Source organism: Crinia signifera, chromosome 3 (genome assembly GCF_055691185.1).
Source record: "Crinia signifera chromosome 3, ASM5569118v1, whole genome shotgun sequence".
Taxonomy (NCBI): domain Eukaryota; kingdom Metazoa; phylum Chordata; class Amphibia; order Anura; family Myobatrachidae; genus Crinia; species Crinia signifera.
The window spans coordinates 180,293,192-180,310,008 of NC_139219.1; the positions used below are offsets into that span (position 1 = coordinate 180,293,192).

At 43.7% G+C, this 16,817-nt stretch overlaps 2 protein-coding genes across 6 annotated transcripts in view; one reads left to right on the top strand and one right to left on the bottom strand.

Annotated features, from left to right (window-relative positions):
• Positions 1 to 14,433, top strand: part of MMS22L (MMS22 like, DNA repair protein) — a 171,964-nt gene extending 157,531 nt beyond the window's left edge. The window contains exons 20-24 of the mRNA XM_083177008.1: positions 4,195 to 4,406; positions 4,552 to 4,715; positions 7,520 to 7,616; positions 8,365 to 8,532; positions 13,949 to 14,433. Of these exons, the coding sequence (XP_083033134.1) occupies positions 4,195 to 4,406; positions 4,552 to 4,715; positions 7,520 to 7,616; positions 8,365 to 8,532; positions 13,949 to 14,030 (723 nt within the window). The 3' untranslated portion in view covers positions 14,031 to 14,433. The remainder of the gene's footprint in view (positions 1 to 4,194; positions 4,407 to 4,551; positions 4,716 to 7,519; positions 7,617 to 8,364; positions 8,533 to 13,948) is intronic.
• Positions 14,434 to 14,684: 251 nt separating this feature from the next.
• Positions 14,685 to 16,817, bottom strand: part of KLHL32 (kelch like family member 32) — a 229,253-nt gene continuing 227,120 nt past the window's right edge. For all 5 annotated transcript variants that reach the window (XM_083177009.1, XM_083177011.1, XM_083177013.1 and 2 more), the window contains one exon: positions 14,685 to 15,614. In XM_083177009.1, the coding sequence (XP_083033135.1) occupies positions 15,453 to 15,614 (162 nt within the window). In that variant the 3' untranslated portion in view covers positions 14,685 to 15,452. The remainder of the gene's footprint in view (positions 15,615 to 16,817) is intronic.

Genomic DNA, 16,817 nt, shown 5'->3' on the forward strand with positions numbered 1-16,817 from the left:
CAAGACCAGCCATGGCCTCAGCCTGGGTGGCAAAAGCAATTGCAACTTGGGCTGACTCTCTGCAAGAGCAGATTACCTCAGGTACACGTCGCTCAGAATTATTATCAACAGTGGACCTCATCAGGGAAGGGGCCACATACCTGGAAGAGGCAGCGATAGATGCCGCGGCTCTCTCCTCAAAAATATCAGCATCTTCAATTGCTGCCCGGCGTGCACTGTGGTTGCGTACTTGGAACGCAGACTCTGATTCCAAAAAAGCATTAGAGGCCCTTCCATTCTCAGGGGAGGTACTGTTCGGCTCTGAGCTGGACAAGATTGTAGCCACCATTGCAACGTCCAAAACAGCCTTTCTGCCTTCGGCACCGGCTAAACCCAGATCTCAGTCCTTTCGGACCTTCCGCCCACAGGGGAGACCCAGAGGAGACCCAGAGGCCAGCCTTCCTCAAGGGCTCAGGCCTCCACAAGGCGTCCATCCGCTCCCAAGACCAAGCAGTCCTGGGCGGGTCGCCGTCAGGCCCCAAAACATCCCGACAAGCCCTCAACATGAGGATCAGGCGGCCCACCAACCACATCAGGTGGGCGGTCGCCTGTTGTCATTTGCCGGGGTTTGGCAAGCCACTACCACCGACAGGTGGGTAAACACCATAGTGGCCCAGGGTTATTCCCTCTCCTTTCAGGGGCATCCGCCATCTCGGTTTTTCACAACAAGCATGCCCCGGGAGAAGGACAGAGCGGCTGCTCTGACCAGCTCCATTCGCACGCTGCTAGCGGCAGGGGTCATAATACCTGTCCCACTTTCTCAGCGAGGAGCAGGTTTCTACTCAAGCCTGTTCCTGGTGACAAAGCCGGACGGATCATACCGACCCATCCTCAATTTGAAGGGCCTGAACAAACATCTCTGCGTCCCCAAGTTCAGGATGGAGTCCCTCAGGTCTATCCTGCAAGCTCTGGAACCGGAGGACTTCATGGCATCCCTGGACATCCAGGATGCCTACCTCCATGTGCCAATTCGATCGGACAACCAGTGCTACCTCAGGTTTGCAGTCAGAAGCAACCACTACCAGTTCATAGCCCTCCCCTTCGGGCTGTCGACCGCGCCACGAATCTTCACAAAGATTATGGCCACCATGGCGGCGGCCCTAAGGCCTCAGGGCATTCGTCTGCTACCATATCTAGACAACCTCTTGATATTGGCACAATCCGCCCAGACACTCCAGAGGCATCTGGAGCTAACGGTATCCCTTCTGCAGACCCACGGCTGGCTCATAAATTGGAAAAAATCCTCAACAACCCCATCACAGCGGATGGTGCATCTAGGAGCCTTGATAGACACAAAAACCCTCAGGGTTTACCTGCCAGAGGACAAGTGGATACCCCTCAGAGACCTCCTGAAGTTCTTCCTGAAACAACACAGAGTCTCTGTGCACCTATGCATGAAGGTCCTAGGCAAGATGGTCTCTTGTTACGACATGGCGGAATTTGCGCAGTTCCATTCCAGGCCCCTGCAGAGGGAAATGCTGCGTCACTGGAACCGTTCCCAGCCAAGTCTGAAATCGCAGACCTTTGTTCTGTCCAGGCAGACCCGTCTGTCGCTCACGTGGTGGCTCAGTCCTCTAAACCTTCAAAAAGGGCACCAGTTTGTCATCCCTCAATGGGTAACGTTGACAACGGACGCCAGCCTCCAAGGGTGGGGAGCTGTTCTGTAAGAACATTCCTTCCAAGGCCGATGGTCAAGGGAGGAGGCGCTACTCCCAATAAACATACTCGAGCTAAGAGCCATCCTGCTAGCCCTCAAATCGGCAGGCCCTCTGGTCCACTCCAAACCGGTGAAAATACAATCGGACAATGCCACGGCGGTGGCATACGTCAACCACCAGGGGGGGACCAGGAGCTTAGCAGCCATGAAGGAGGTAACATTGAGACTGCAGTGGGCAGAACATCAGCTTTGTCAGCGGTTCACATCCCAGGGGTTCAAAACTGGGAGGCCGACTTTGAGCCGCCAGGAGGTGCAGTCAGGCGAATGGGGGCTCCACGAGGACGTGTTTCAGGAGCTAGTCAACAGATGGGGACTCCCGCAAATAGACCTAATGGCCTCAAGCGTAAACAAAAAGTTACCCTGCTACGGGGCTCGCTCCAGGGACCCACAAGCATACCTGGTGGATGCCCTGTCAGCTCCATGGCCATTCTCCCTGGTCTACATCTTCCCTCCAGTGGCTCTGCTACCAAGAGTCCTCAGGCGCCTCAAACAAGAGGGGACCACAGCAATCCTCCTGGCTCCAGACTGGCCCCGAAGAGCCTGGTACACGGACCTTCGGGAGATGTCTCTGCAGCCACCTTGGCGGCTGCCAGCTCGTCCGGACTTGCTAGTACAAGGACCATGCCTTCATCCGAATCTAGACAGGCTAGCTTTGACGGCGTGGCTCTTGAAACGGAAGTTTTAAGAGAAAAGGGTTTTTCATTACCAGTCATAAAGACCATGATAGCAGCAAGGAAACCTGCTTCTTCCCGGATCTACTATCGAATCTGGAATGCCTTTTTCACCTGGTGTGCAAAGAAGAGCCTCCCGCCTAGGGAGTTTCGGCTTTCCAGGATCCTGGCCTTCTTGCAGGCAGGCCTGGATTTAGGCCTAAGGTTGTCCTCCTTAAAGGTCCAAGTTTCCGCGCTCTCTATTTTGTTTCAGCGGAAGTTAGCAAAGAGGATGGCTATACAGACCTTTTTGCAAGGGGTCCTTCACATACAGCCTCCTTTTGTACCCCCAATCCAACCTTGGGACCTCACATTGGTGCTCTCAGCACTGCAAGGATCACCGGTTGAGCCTCTAGAATCCTCAGAGCTCAGATGGCTAACGTGGAAAACAGTGTTCCTGCTGGCTATTTCCTCAGCCAGAAGGGTTTCGGACCTGTCAGCCTTGTCCAGTGTCTCTCCATATCTGGTGTTTCACCCGGACAGGGCAGTTTTAAGAACTAGAAAGGAGTTCCTACCCAAAGTTATTTCCAGTTTTCACATGAACCAGGATATTGTTGTTCCTGCTTTTTCCCAGTTGGAGGACTCCCCAGAGTTACACTCTTTGGATGTTACAAGAGCTTTAAAGGTTTACGTTACTAGGACTCAATCAATTCACAAGACAGAGGCCCTGTTCGTGCTCTATGATGCAAACAAGAGAGGCTGGCCTGCAACGAAGCAGACACTGGCTCGATGGTTACGGTTAACTATAAAGCAGGCTTATGTGTCTTCCAATAAGCCAGTCCCATCTTCTATTAGAGCCCACTCCATGCGTTCGGTAGCGGCCTCTTGGGCGGCTCATCAGGGAGCCTCTGCAGAGCAGTTGTGTCGCGCGGCCACTTGGTCCTCTCCGCACACTTTTCTAAAAATTTTACCAATTTGACACGTTCGCCAGGGCAGATGCTGCTTTTGGGCAACGCGTCATCAGTGCAGCTCAGGTGCGTTCCCTCCCGTAAAAGGGACAGCTTTGGGACGTCCCACTGTCCCAGTGACCACCATTGGCATGAACGAAAAAAGGGGATTTTGGTCCTACCTGTAAAATCCTTTTTTCTGAATCCATGGTGGACACTGGGCGCCCGCCCTCGCACACTGATCTACAGTAATGGGGGACGGCTTACACCTTCCTGAAACTTATTCTTCCTTCGGGTTGCGGGTTTCTTTCCTGTTTCTCTTCCTTTTCCTGTACCTTGCGGGTAAGCTGTGAACAAACTGAAGCCTGTAGGGGCGTGGAGGAGGAGGAGCCTGGGCTGCACTCAAAGAACTCTATTCTACTTGGTGCCTGTAGCTGAAGCTCCACCCACACCCCACACCCCACTGTCCCAGTGTCCACCATGGATTCAGAAAAAAGGATTTTACAGGTAGGACCAAAATCCCCTTTTTTTGAACAAATAAAATATATTTGTGTGTATTTTATGTGGTAATAAAATATATTTGTGTTTATTTTATGTGTTTATACAGCATAAATGCAAGATACTTCAAAATACATCATTGAAATATTAAAATATTCCAAAATACGGAATAATCCGTTATCCAAAATTCTCCTGGTCCCAAGCATTTTGGATACGGGATACTCAACCTGTAATGTCTGTATAGAAGATCTTTTTCATTGATATTGTATACTTTGAATGCCAATAAACATTGTTTAAACATTAATTAGGCAAATCTAACTTGAAAATTTGTTTTTAATTTAAGGGCCTGTCTATTATATCTCGACAATCTCAAGCACAAGCTGCTTACATAAAGCAGCAGCTGATCACAACTATTCAGCAATATTTTGGGAGGTTTCTTCCGAATGCACCATCTCCCTCTTTGACGGGAAGCCACCCTGTCCTACTAGCTGTATGTGATTCTGTTCAAAGTGTGCACACAGCCAACCTCAGGAAAATTGTAATGCAAGTTATAAGGTGAGCTCATGTATGTGTGGGAGGAGTTGGTGATATTAAATTTAATTTTTGTTTGCTCCAAAAAAAAAGAATTATTGTCTTGTGCAAACAATAACATATCTTAGTTTCACCTTATTACATTATTTAAATGTTTTGTTTTTACCAGTGACAGCTACTTGCAGTTCAAAGGTCACTCCCCACCACCACGTTTGGCCATAATTCTGTCTTTCATTCTTGAAGTTTTTCAAAAAAGCAAAATCATTGATGTGGCCGATGAGTCCCTTCTTCCTTCTGTCCTGAAGTGCCTGCTATTGGTGAATGAGCCTCAAGGTAAGCGCAATAAACCTTACAAATACCAAAAGATAGATCCTTTCTGCAAAGTTTGTATGTTTAAGTTGTGGAAAGCACCGTTGACTTACTATCCAAATATTTAGAGGAAAATGTGGTCATGTTTGTTTGTTTGTGTGTCTATATATTGCAAACTGTAAATTGATAAAAAAAAATAAACTTAAATTATATATCCCTTTAAAAATCTTTATATTGTTTAAAGTGAAGTTTATTTGTCTACGGCGTTTCGAGCTTAAAACGCCTGAGACAAATAAACTTCACTTTAACTATATAAATGGAGTCCCGGAGTGATGCTGATTCTGGAATAAATATATAAATATAAATATATATGGTTGCTGCCTACCTACCTCCTAATAAGTTAAGCTACCTCCATTTATATATACCTATAGATAACGTTTTTATGCTATTTTTTTTATTTATTTTTTTGTTTTCTTTAAAAAAACTTTTTTTTTCTTTCTCTTTTTAACCCCTTCCCGACGAGGCCTTTTTTGTTAACTTTTTTTTTTTTTTCCTCCTCGCGTTCAAATAAGCGTAACTTTTTTAATTTTCCGGCTATATAGACACATGAGGGCTTTTTTTTGCGGGACAAGTTGTACTTTTTAATGGTACCATTTACTATACCGTATAATATTCTGGGGAATCAGGAAATAATTCAATGTGAGGTAAAAAAAAAAAAAACGCCATTCCACAATTTTGCGCTGGTTACGGTTTTTTTGGAGTTCATAGTTCGTTTAAAATGATGGGTTATCTTTGGTATGACCATATGTTGCCTTTTTAAAATAGCATAAATTCTTCTATCTACTCTTGCACAAAGTCAGGAATTTAGTTGTTATACTCCAGTGTTTGACTAACCTATCATACCAAACTGTTGATAGCAATCATTTGCATATATAGCTTGAAACAGTCATGAACTAAAACAGTGTAGGAAGCTTAAAATGGGAGAGGAACAACCAAACTCTACTACAAGATGAGGGTGTGGAAGGCATACTGCATCAGCAAGGTCTCTCCCAGGCAAAGATTTAAAAGCAGACTGGGATATCAAGATGTGCTGTGTAAAAAAAAAAAAATATTTGAGGACCACAGTTCATCAGATAATAGACCAATCATGCTTACTCCCTTTGAAATTGGAAGATGTCCAGCAGTGCCATTAGCTCAGAACTGGCCGAAACCAGTAGAACCAAGGTAAACCCATCTGTTTGGAGAAGTCTAGCCAGAAGTGGTCTTCATGGAAGATTTTTGGCCAAACAAAGCCAAGCTACTCATCTGTGCATCAACACCTAGGAACTGTGGTGCAGAAAAATGCAGGTACCTCTGGACTGAAGAAATGTAGCTGTAACAGAAGGCAATGTGTGTTCCAAAGGGCTATAGACTGGAACAATGAGTGCAGGCAACAGTAAAGCATGTAGAAGGGGTCTTGCAAGTTTGGTTGGGGCTGCATGTCTGCATATGGAGGTGGGGATTTCAGCAGGATTAATAGTGTCGTCCTTGCTGAGAAATACAGAACTATCCATTATGCAGTACCTTCAGGGAGGCATCTGACTGTCTCCAAATTTATTCTGCAGCAGAGCAACGACCCCAAACATACAGCATATGTCCAGAGCTCAGATCTCAACTGCATTTACAGTAGTCCATCTCGGATATCATGAAGAGACCAAGGTGTTTGAGTAAACTAACTTCCATAGAAGATCTGTGGTTAGTTTTCCAAGATCTTTGAAACAAGCTCCCTGACGAATTCCTTCACTGTTTGTATAGTGTACTTAGAATTATTGATGCTGTTTTTAAGGCAAAGGGCGGTCACACCAAATATTGATTTGATTTATCTTTTGTTCATCCACTATGCAATTTGTTAATTGATAAAAAAAAAAAAACTGTTGCATGAATTGTGTATGTACAGTAATGCAAAAGAAATGAACTTGCATCCAACTCTTAGGGCAGTATTCAATGTGAATACTCGGCATGTGCAGCGAATCCGGTTTAGGATTCGCTGCAGTCGCCGTGTTCCGGAGGGCTGGAGACTTCGCTGCCAGCCCTCGCTGTCACCATATTCAATGGCTGCCCCTGACAGCGATTCTTAACCCCTGCAGATGCCGCAGGGAGATGGAAGTCTCCCTGCCTGCCCCAGAATGTATGTGGGGGAGAGGAGGGCCCCCCAGGTGAGTTAGCAGGGCACGCAGGTAGGGAGCCGCTTGCACTGCTCCCAATCGTGTATATGTAATGATTGGGATCAGTGAATATATGAATATCTAATGAGCGGCTCTCGGCCCCCTGCTGGCTGTGTAAAAAAAAAATGTTTAAATTAAATATATATTCATGTGCTGTAAACACATGAATAAAAATAGCATGCCCCTTCACATAATAAAATTCCTGATTTTTTTTTTTTTTTACACCAAATTTAAAAAAAAAAAACTTTATTTTAAAAGTTCACATTCCAGTTCACCATAAAAAGATGGCGATTGCTACACTGTGACACACGGCGAAAATCACTTAGAAAGCAATTCGCCATCTGATCATTTGAATACACTCACAGCGAATCACATTGAAAAACCACAGAGAATTGCGGAGACTATCAGACGGTGAATTTTCCATCATTCACTGTTTGCCATCCGCGAATATTGCATGTTGAATAGGGTGAAACACTTTTTCAGTAAAAAGATTCACCTTAGAGCATGAAAATGGCACACATTCGCCGTTGAACATGGCAAATCACCCTCATTGAATACTACCCTTAGTCAAGCTGTGTGTGTGTGTGTGTACAGTTGCCAATCAATTCTGTTTTGGTCTCTCAGTAAAGAAGCTTTCTACAGATGTCCTGCAGCACATGGTGGAAAGCTGCCAAGCTGTACCACATGGAGAAGCTGGAATCCGTCTCACATCTATTTTACGGTAAATTCTTGTATGCAGACCTGAAACAAAGGGACAAAAGCCTGCCACTCATGACACTAGAAGAGAACTATCTCGATCATAACTTCTTGCTGAAAGTGCGCACGCCTTTTGGGTTAATAGAAAAATATTAGTGAATATATAAACTATATGCACTTTTAGGCCACATCAAGTTTTTTGTATTTGCTGTGTGTGCAGAAAGTAAATGTAAAAATATATATATTTTTTTAAATATATGTTATGTTTGGGTAAAGTGAATCTGTGAAAGACAATAAGTTTGTTTAGACACAGCAGACCATTTTTCAGTGGTCCTTTCTGCTGCCTCTCCAATACCTGACGTCCTATTTCCCAGAGTTCAAATAACTGATCAGAAAGTAAAGTACTGTAGTTATACGGGGCATATATTAGCACCCACATATAAGAGGAGGACTTATCTAGGAAGACCACATTGAATGATTGTGCTTCCAATGAATTCCTGTTTATTAACTGCTGATTTGTAGAAGCTCATTTAGAGTATAAAAGAAAATGTACAAATATTTATATAAATGCATCAATTTAGAAGTCCGCTAGATAAATCATATTGAAACTTAAACTCACTGGAAAGGATTTTTACACAAGTGCGATATTCACCTACATATTGTCTTATGAGCAGTATTAAGGTTTATTTGTGCAATTTAAAACTGCTGAACACCTGACTATCTGATCTGTTTTATAGTTTTTGCACACTTTTTTTTTTATTATTTGTATGCAGGCAGTTCATTCAAGAAAACAGTGGGGTGTATGACCATCAGATATTTGCCATTTTGGAGATCATTGCCATTATAGACAAGTCACTTGTTGTCAGTCTGATTCCCACAATAAGCCACAGCCTAAAAGAGTCGGAGCACAAACGTGGGCTGGGGAGGAATGCAGCATCCAGGTGAGCTTGTGCAGTCTTATATCCGTCTTCTTTCTATGCAGTGCAGTGTCGCACACGTGTGACTACAAACTGAAATGACACTTGGGAGGTTATTCTGGTTGGTGCGGTCCGTTCCAAATTCTTTACGCTGTGCGGACATTGTAAGAACAAACGCCCACAGGTCCTCCGCATTCAGAGGGACTCACTCTCTAAGAAGAGGGTGTGTTTTCGGACTACATCCAAACCGTGCGTGTGTGGTGGCCACACAAAGATTCTGCAGGTCTTACAGCGTCAGAACGGACGGGAAGCTGCCCGTACGCACCGATGCGGGGTATGTCCGCAAAACTCACGACTGTTATCTGAAGTCATACATCTGACACATGACACACTTATGCAATTAGGCAACCTCATAAAAAATGGATTGTTTGTAATTGTCATCAATTAAATCCTAATTGATACTTAAACACATTAGTACCTCTTTAGATTAACCCTTACATCATGTGAAGTGCTATTCATTCATTGTTACCCCTTTACCTAGGTTTTATGTGTGCTGCAAACAGGTCTGGTTCACAATCAGAGGGAGAACAAGAGCATCAGCTCCTCCTAGCTCAGCTGGACTCCATCACCAATGTCCAGAGACCAGCCATTGGGAGGTGACCAGGCTGCTGGGCCATCTACAGCTGGGCCATCTTCTGCCTCAGCAGAATCATTGGGAACACAGCAGGTGGCTTCACAAGAGAGTAGAGGAGTGGATTGTATTGTGTTCAGCTGACAGTGTTTTAGGTGCGGGCGTACTAATTGGGCGAACCGAATGCCTAGCACAAGAACAAGTGGTCTCCGCAAAGTGAAACTTGCTTATGAAGACCGCATATTTCATGCGTGTTGGTTCGTTTGCAGTCTGTGTGCTGTCCGAATGCACGTCTACCACAGTTAGTGCACTCCCTCGTGTACGCCCATATTTACGCCCAGTTTTTCCCACTTTGAAACCACGCCCTTGTGTAAGTCCGATTGACGCCCAAAAACGCCCATATTTCCCGATTCAATTCGGTGGACATTTCTGTACGGTATTAGTGAGAACGAGTACGGAGACCATGCGTGGCACATGTGCATAGCGTTGCCTACGCATGCGCAGACGGCTAAAAATCGCACTCCGAAAGAATTCGGAACGGACCGCATCGACCAGAATAAGGACCTTGGTCACGAAATGGCACTGTGAATACCTGTTGTTGTCCAGTAGTGTGTAGCATACATAGTGATGGTGAGACTGTATTTTTTATTCAAAAAGAAGTCCTATATATTATGACATGATTATATAGTGTGAAGGAGAGCAGCAATAGTAACAGTGCACACAAAAAAAACTAATAAACAGCATGACAACATCTGTTATGACTAATCACATTGAATAAATGAAATATATATAACATTTAAAGAAGGGGAAATCAAAAAACAACTAGGGAAGCTTGGGAAAACCATAATATGCACATGTAAAGATTTTTTTAAAGAAATCTTTAGATCAGGGGTGTCAAACTCAAATTCATCGGGGGCCGCATCAGCAGTTTGGTCACCCTCAAAGGGCCGGTTGTATCTGTAGGACTATGTGTCCACTCTTTATTATCATAAATTATTGTCACTGCATTCAATTATTGTATACTCAGCAGTAGCATTTCCCTCCTGCTATTGCTGTGAACTGCAGTGCATTAGGGCACACGCTGCCTGCACAGGGGGGCAGCACTCAGTCTTAGGGCATATGTCCTGCTTATTATCATGGGACACAGCAATTAATGATGTGCTGCAATGTGCCAGTGCACACACACACACATAAGCAGAGAGTTTGACACTTACCCGCTCTGTGCTCTCACACAGGCGCATTTTCCCCTCCCTCCTGTGAGTATCGCTCCTCGCACTATCTATCCAGGAGTGGGGGGCAGCGTGCTCCCGGTCACTGTGCAGTGCACACTCAGCAGTAAGTGACCTGAAGCGCACAGCAGCAGCAGCACCATTCACCACGACGGACCTGCTCTTTCCTCTCTCTGGCTCCTATACAGCAGGTGGGAGCAGAGGAGGTGTTGACGACCGGCGGCACTGCGCTAGAGGGCAGACGTTCTCTGGCTTGTAGGCTGCCGCGCATGCGCTGAAGAGGCGGCTTTCTTGTTTAAAAAAAAAAATCGAGAATAAAAGGTGAAGGCTTGCGGCGGCTGCGCGGGCCACATGAAGAGGTCTGGCGGGCCGGATTTGGCCCGCGGGCCTTGTGTTTGACACCCCTGCTTTAGATTATCCTTAAATTCCTTGTAAAAGGAAACGCAGAAAACACCTGTTTTGACATCCTGCAAGAGAATGGACTGGTCAAGAAAATTTGCATCAGTCCGAGACAGGGTAGGGTAATTAAGATACTGGATGTATGTAGAGCAGGGCTGGGCAACACCGGCCCTCCAGATGTTAATGAACTACACATCCCAGGATGCTTTGCATTAGTTTTGCTATGTGACCATGCTGAAACTGATGCAAGGCATGCTGGGATGTGTAGTTCTTCAACACCTGGAGGGCCGGTGTTGCCCAGCCCTGATGTAGATGATGCGGGTTGGTGAGTGAGTTTGTTCCAACAATTTAAAAGATTCCACAATTTACTGTTCATCATTGATAGCATGGATTCAGTATTGAATCCCGGCGGTCGGGATCCCGGCGTTCAGAATCCCGACGCCGGAATCCCGACAGCCGAAATGCCGACAAGGGGGGGACGTGGATCGCCCCCCCCCCCTTGCGGGCTCGCTGCGCTCGCCACGCAGCGGGCCCAGTGCCTCGCTACGCTCGGCACACTAATTTATTCTCCCTCCAGGGGTGTCGTGGACACCCCAGGAGGGAGAATGTGTCGGCATTTCGGCGGTCGGGATTCTGAACGCCGGGATCCCGACCGCCGGGATTTTAACTGCATCCCGATAGCATGGATGAAGGGGTACTTGTGTAGTTTCACAGCGCTGGCGTCTGAGTCCTCGCCCACGCTGTGGGCTTGCCACGCTATCTAAAATCAACTCTATGCCAACATGGATAGTGGGGGTATGAACTTTCCATGTTGGCATGGAGTTAAGTTAGTTTATTTTAGATAGTTGTGGCGAGCGTAGAACCCGGAAGTAGCACGGCTCCATGGTGGCACCGTGAAACTACACAAGTACCGAGGAAGGTGACTGCACGTTGTTCCTATAATGCTTTGATATTTATACACTACTACACACTTATACACTACTTTCTGAGTGCAGAGAGCATTTGCAGAATACTTCTAATCCCTTTCCCCTGAGGGGAGAAGAGGTGTTAATTCCACAAATGGGACATATGCAACAGCACCTTGTGCCATGGCTGGCCATTCGACCTGTAACTGACAGCAAATTTGGGATTGCGATCCCACACATACGCAAATATTAAAAAGTTATAATTTAGCAATTTTAGTAAAGAAAAAAGTTTGACATTTTCATTGAAGTCGTTTATAGAAAATACTATAAAGTATGCCATCTTCTATACTTGTTATGGTGATATGTACCTGTATTAATGGCTTGTTGTAATGCATTATGCATACTGTATTTATAATTTAAAACTCAAATGTATGTTCATCCTCTGGTGTGCAAAATATAGTATATTTCAATTTCTCATAAAGATGTCTCCACCTACATCTAGTGTCCTTGCACGCTAAGCAGCCCTCCTAGTCATGCCCGTGCGATGGTGTCACCTAGTAGTGCCGAGCGTCTTTTCCTGCAACTTTTTCCAGTAAAATGAGTCTTTTCACAAAATACTATGCTACAGTGATTTTTTTTTTTTTAGAACACTCACTTCCTAGTGCAGAGTATAGACATGCCGCATATCATTTTAATCCGCTGAGTCTGCTGTTCATTTCTGACAAGAGACCTCAGATGCTAAGAGAGTTTCGTAGAAACGGTCTGCTTACCCAAGCCAGGGTACCGGCCATTAGGCCGACAGACAATAGATGCCAATAGATGCACCACTATTGGTTGACACAGCAATCATTTGACCTGCTTTAGGTTGACACAATCAAAAGGTCCATGTGAAAATGGTCAACACAGAAAAGGTCATCACAAATGTTTTTTTTTTTTTTTTTTTTTTGGGTGTTTGTCAACCTATGTCAATAAGGACATCGTATAATGCTGGCCACACATCAGACCAACTTTCCTCCAACCATCCAACTAGTGGGTTGGTTGGACTGAAAATCTGGTACTGTATGGGGGCAACTGCCAATAAGCAATTTGCTCACAAACTCAGGAGAATGGACAAAAACATTCAGTGAAATTGTTTAAATCAAACAGATACATTGCCTGAGTGACAGTTGTTGTCCATTTTCAGATTTGGGAAACAAATGACTTAGTTACAAATTCCATTTGCTCATCTCCAGTACCAGGTTTTTATTCCATCCAACCAACTAGTTGAAAGGTTGGAGGAAAGTTGGTCTGATGTGTGGCCAGCATTAGTGTACCGCGTCCCCTTAAATGGTTCACTGTGCTCTGCACTTTTTTTTCTTTTTTAATTCTCCCTCTATGCCCACTGGGATGGTGAAATACTGTATGAACAAGTCGGTTAAAAAATAATCCTAAAAAAGTAATCTCTACCTCTTTCCATGTTGACCTTTTGCTTGCGTCAAACTTCTATCCATTGGGGCATACTCACAGGGCGCTTTAAGCACCATTTCTAAGAGATCTGACTAGATAGCTTACAAATTAAGCACTGATCGCTCCATGTGTATGCCTGATGGTGATGTGTAGTTCCAGGTGTCACCATCAGCCGCAGAGCTAGACCGCACAATGCGATCTATCCTGCTAGATCATTGTTTGCCTAGCAGCACACTGCTGAGCACATCGCTCAATGATGCATCACTTGTGTGCCATGCGATATGTGCCGCGCTCAGCACCGAGGCTCAGTCCCATATCTAAAAGGGTTTAGTCCACCTAAAGCACGTTGACATTTTTCATGTGTCGACCAATTGAGTGTCGACTTAATGATTGCATACCCTGAAGCCAGGCATCTCCTGCTGTCTGGTGTATTGAGGCTAGCTGTAAGACGACACATCTATACCAATGTACAGATGTTCTGTAGCTGAATTAATCTGTTGTCGTCTCTATATTCCCTTTTTGCCTAACAGCTATTTTGTTTTACTACATTATTAAGGAAGTCCTTTCCTTTTTACATATCTATATATTAAAAATGTGAATTACTTCATTGTAATCTTTTACATATTCAGAAAACATTTTCAGACTTTTGAAAGAGTTTTAACTTGTCCTCAGTCAACAGTAAATTGCTGACAAAGTACAGTGGTAAGTCAGCATCTAAACATCAGATGAAACAAAAAGGAATCCATTAGTACTGTATATCCTTTTATGCCATCAGGGTCTGTGTCAAAAAAGACATTTATGTTTTTAAAAGTATTTTTGTACTTCCATAGGGAGGCTTACAGAAGATTGCTGTCTCACTTGGATGAACAAGGACAAGATGAGCTGCGGATACTAGAAAATGAGAGATTTTAGCCTTCTACTGGTGTCCAAATTGGCACTAAAGCTCAACCATACCATTCAGTGATAGTGCTGGTTTTTGCTGGATTCTTTGAAAAAAAGAAAATCTTTTCTTGGAACTGCAGCATCACTAAAGACATGATCCCTCTTTCCGAGAAGATTCACTGACTTTCTGGCATTTTGAGTCCTACTGTAAGCTCCTATGTAAATATGACGGATGAATTTTACAGTGCAATTTGTCAATTTCATTATTTTCTATTTATGTTGACATTGCATGTAAGCTGTCGTTTGCACTATTTGACAAGCTGGAGTAGTTCTATTAACTTGAATAGAAGATTTTTTTTTTCCTATTTGATACTAAAGCTGATATTTTAAATTGTGAGCAACTCTCCAAAATTATAAAAACGGATTAGGAATATCTGTTCTAATGCTTATCGGTTGTTTATTTATTCATTTCACTTTTCTCTTAAGGTGACATTACTGCTGCCGTAACTTTATCTATTCTGTTGTCCTCTAGTATTCTGCATGACCATATCTCCAGCTGTACCTGCCAGTTGTCACTAATTAGCTTCCTTACAAGTATGAGTGTAGGCAAACCTCCTGTTGTGGACATGACATCACAGTGATCAATCACAGACATATGCAGACACACATCGTACATGAATACACTTTGTGTTCAATATTCTTTATTTATATGCACTTAGGTGTGCTGTTAGCAGCAAAGGTGAATGGTTGCAAATGTACAGTAATAGTTTAACAATTCGTTATCACAGTTTCTGTATGATTGTTTATTTTCTTCAATATTAATTTCAATGCAAAAGTCCACTTAGTAACTCACAATGGAACAGTATGGAAAAATATCTACAAATATGATGAATTAACAGATACATTTAATTTGACATTCCCTTTTTAATCACATACATCAGATCAGTTGCATATGTTTTATGATATATTGCCCTTGAGGTTTTTTGTCTTTCTTTTTTTCTTTGTTCGAAAAATATTTCTACATTTACAGAAACAAGACTGGAGAGCACTTTTTGTGAAAATAAGTGGCTGCTTTAGCTTGGAGTGTATGTTCTAATTACACATGTGCTGTAGATTATAAATAATTGGCATTAGGGATAGTGATATATTAGCATTTTTGCACATTCACTGTTCCCTACTGATCCATAATTCCACATAAAAAAAACGTGCAGTCCAGTGTTTGCTGTGTAATACATAAGTTTCAGGCACAATGATTCCCTGCGCTGAAGAGCTTACAATCTAATTTTTGATGCTGATGGCGTCAAATAGTGGGTTTTTTTTCCCACGGGAAGGGTGAATGCGGAGATCTAAAAATGCAGTAAATGTATTGCACCCACATTTGTGTTCCTACCACTGAGATACACCTTTTCCATAGAAGAAATTCGGTTTCTGCAGTCTCTATGGCGAGTCACTTTACATTGTGCCGATCCTATGGTGAGGAACCTGCAAAGTCTGCAAATTAGGACAAGTGAAGTAAGGAGCAGGCAGAAAACATGTTGCTATCCCGTTGGAGGCAAAAGGTAGTGTAGGCCCATAGAACACTTCTTCTTTGCCTTCCCTGCTAACATCCAGCACCTGGAAAATTAGAAAACAATTAAAAATATTGGTTGGATACGTGTATTTATATAGAAGATTAAAGTAATTTGTCCCTACTGGTGTAATCCCAAAGAACAAATGACGACTCCGCAAACCCAAATGTTTTGAAACTGAAACTAGTTTCAACTATAATAAAATTGAATATCCCCAGTAGGAGTTAATAGTTCTTCTGCCATTAGAGTGAGATTGCCACAGTCAGTATAGTCTGTCCAAATTATCCGCTAGTACAGTAAGCAAAAGCAGCAAGCAGATCTCCATTCATCGGACCTCCTATAGTGTTATAGTTACCACTTAAGCTGATCACAAGTAAGTGCCTTAGTTAGTTTCCTGGTGCTGTAGGGTAATTCATTACTGTGGCGTAAAAGGCAGAAACAGCAGGTCTATGAATAGAGCGGTTTATGTAGTGTCTCAAAGCCTGCAAAGGTTCCCAGCAGCATTTATAATATGTAGTCTCGGACAGGCATGGTTTCTTGGGCAATTTCTGTGGTAGTGGAAACGCAGGAGAGCGGAACTCTCAGGTGGATGTCAGGGCAAGGCGTTTGTCTCCTAGCAACAGGGAGACTTTTCTCTGTGGCAATATCACTCTTAACGGCCAAAGCACTATAACCCCTACTGGAAGCCAGGGTTTAGTTTATATTAAAGACAATAGAGACTCTAATGTTATCAGAGATTGATGTAGATGGCACACACATATTGCTATTTCCTTTTAAATAGGAATTTTAATTACGACAAGCTTCCATTTTATAGATTTCTTACCAATTACTGGCCCATCAAAGTGACGGAACAACGTAACCGTAATGCTAGCCCTGGTGACTATGGCACAAAAATCTAATTCCCTCCATATAGGTGAGGAGCAACCTTAGCCTTTTTATTATATATATCAGAGCAGCCATTGGGGGGTGCTGAGGGGATTCCAGGTCCAAACAGAAAGGGAGCCCAGGACTGGAGTATATAATGTATAATTTGTCATAAAAAAGTTCACATTTCCCTTGAAGCAGTGTAGAGGTTGAGTAGTGCGGCCAGTGCTGCAGAAACCAGGTGTTCGAAAAAGGAAAGTATGGCCCTACCTAGTTTGCCAGTCCCGGGCCCCATAATTTACGATGGCAGCCCTGCAATTTGATTTAGTCAAATGAGCACACGTAGAAAAAGGTGTTAGCCTAAGGAAAGACAGCACAGTTATTG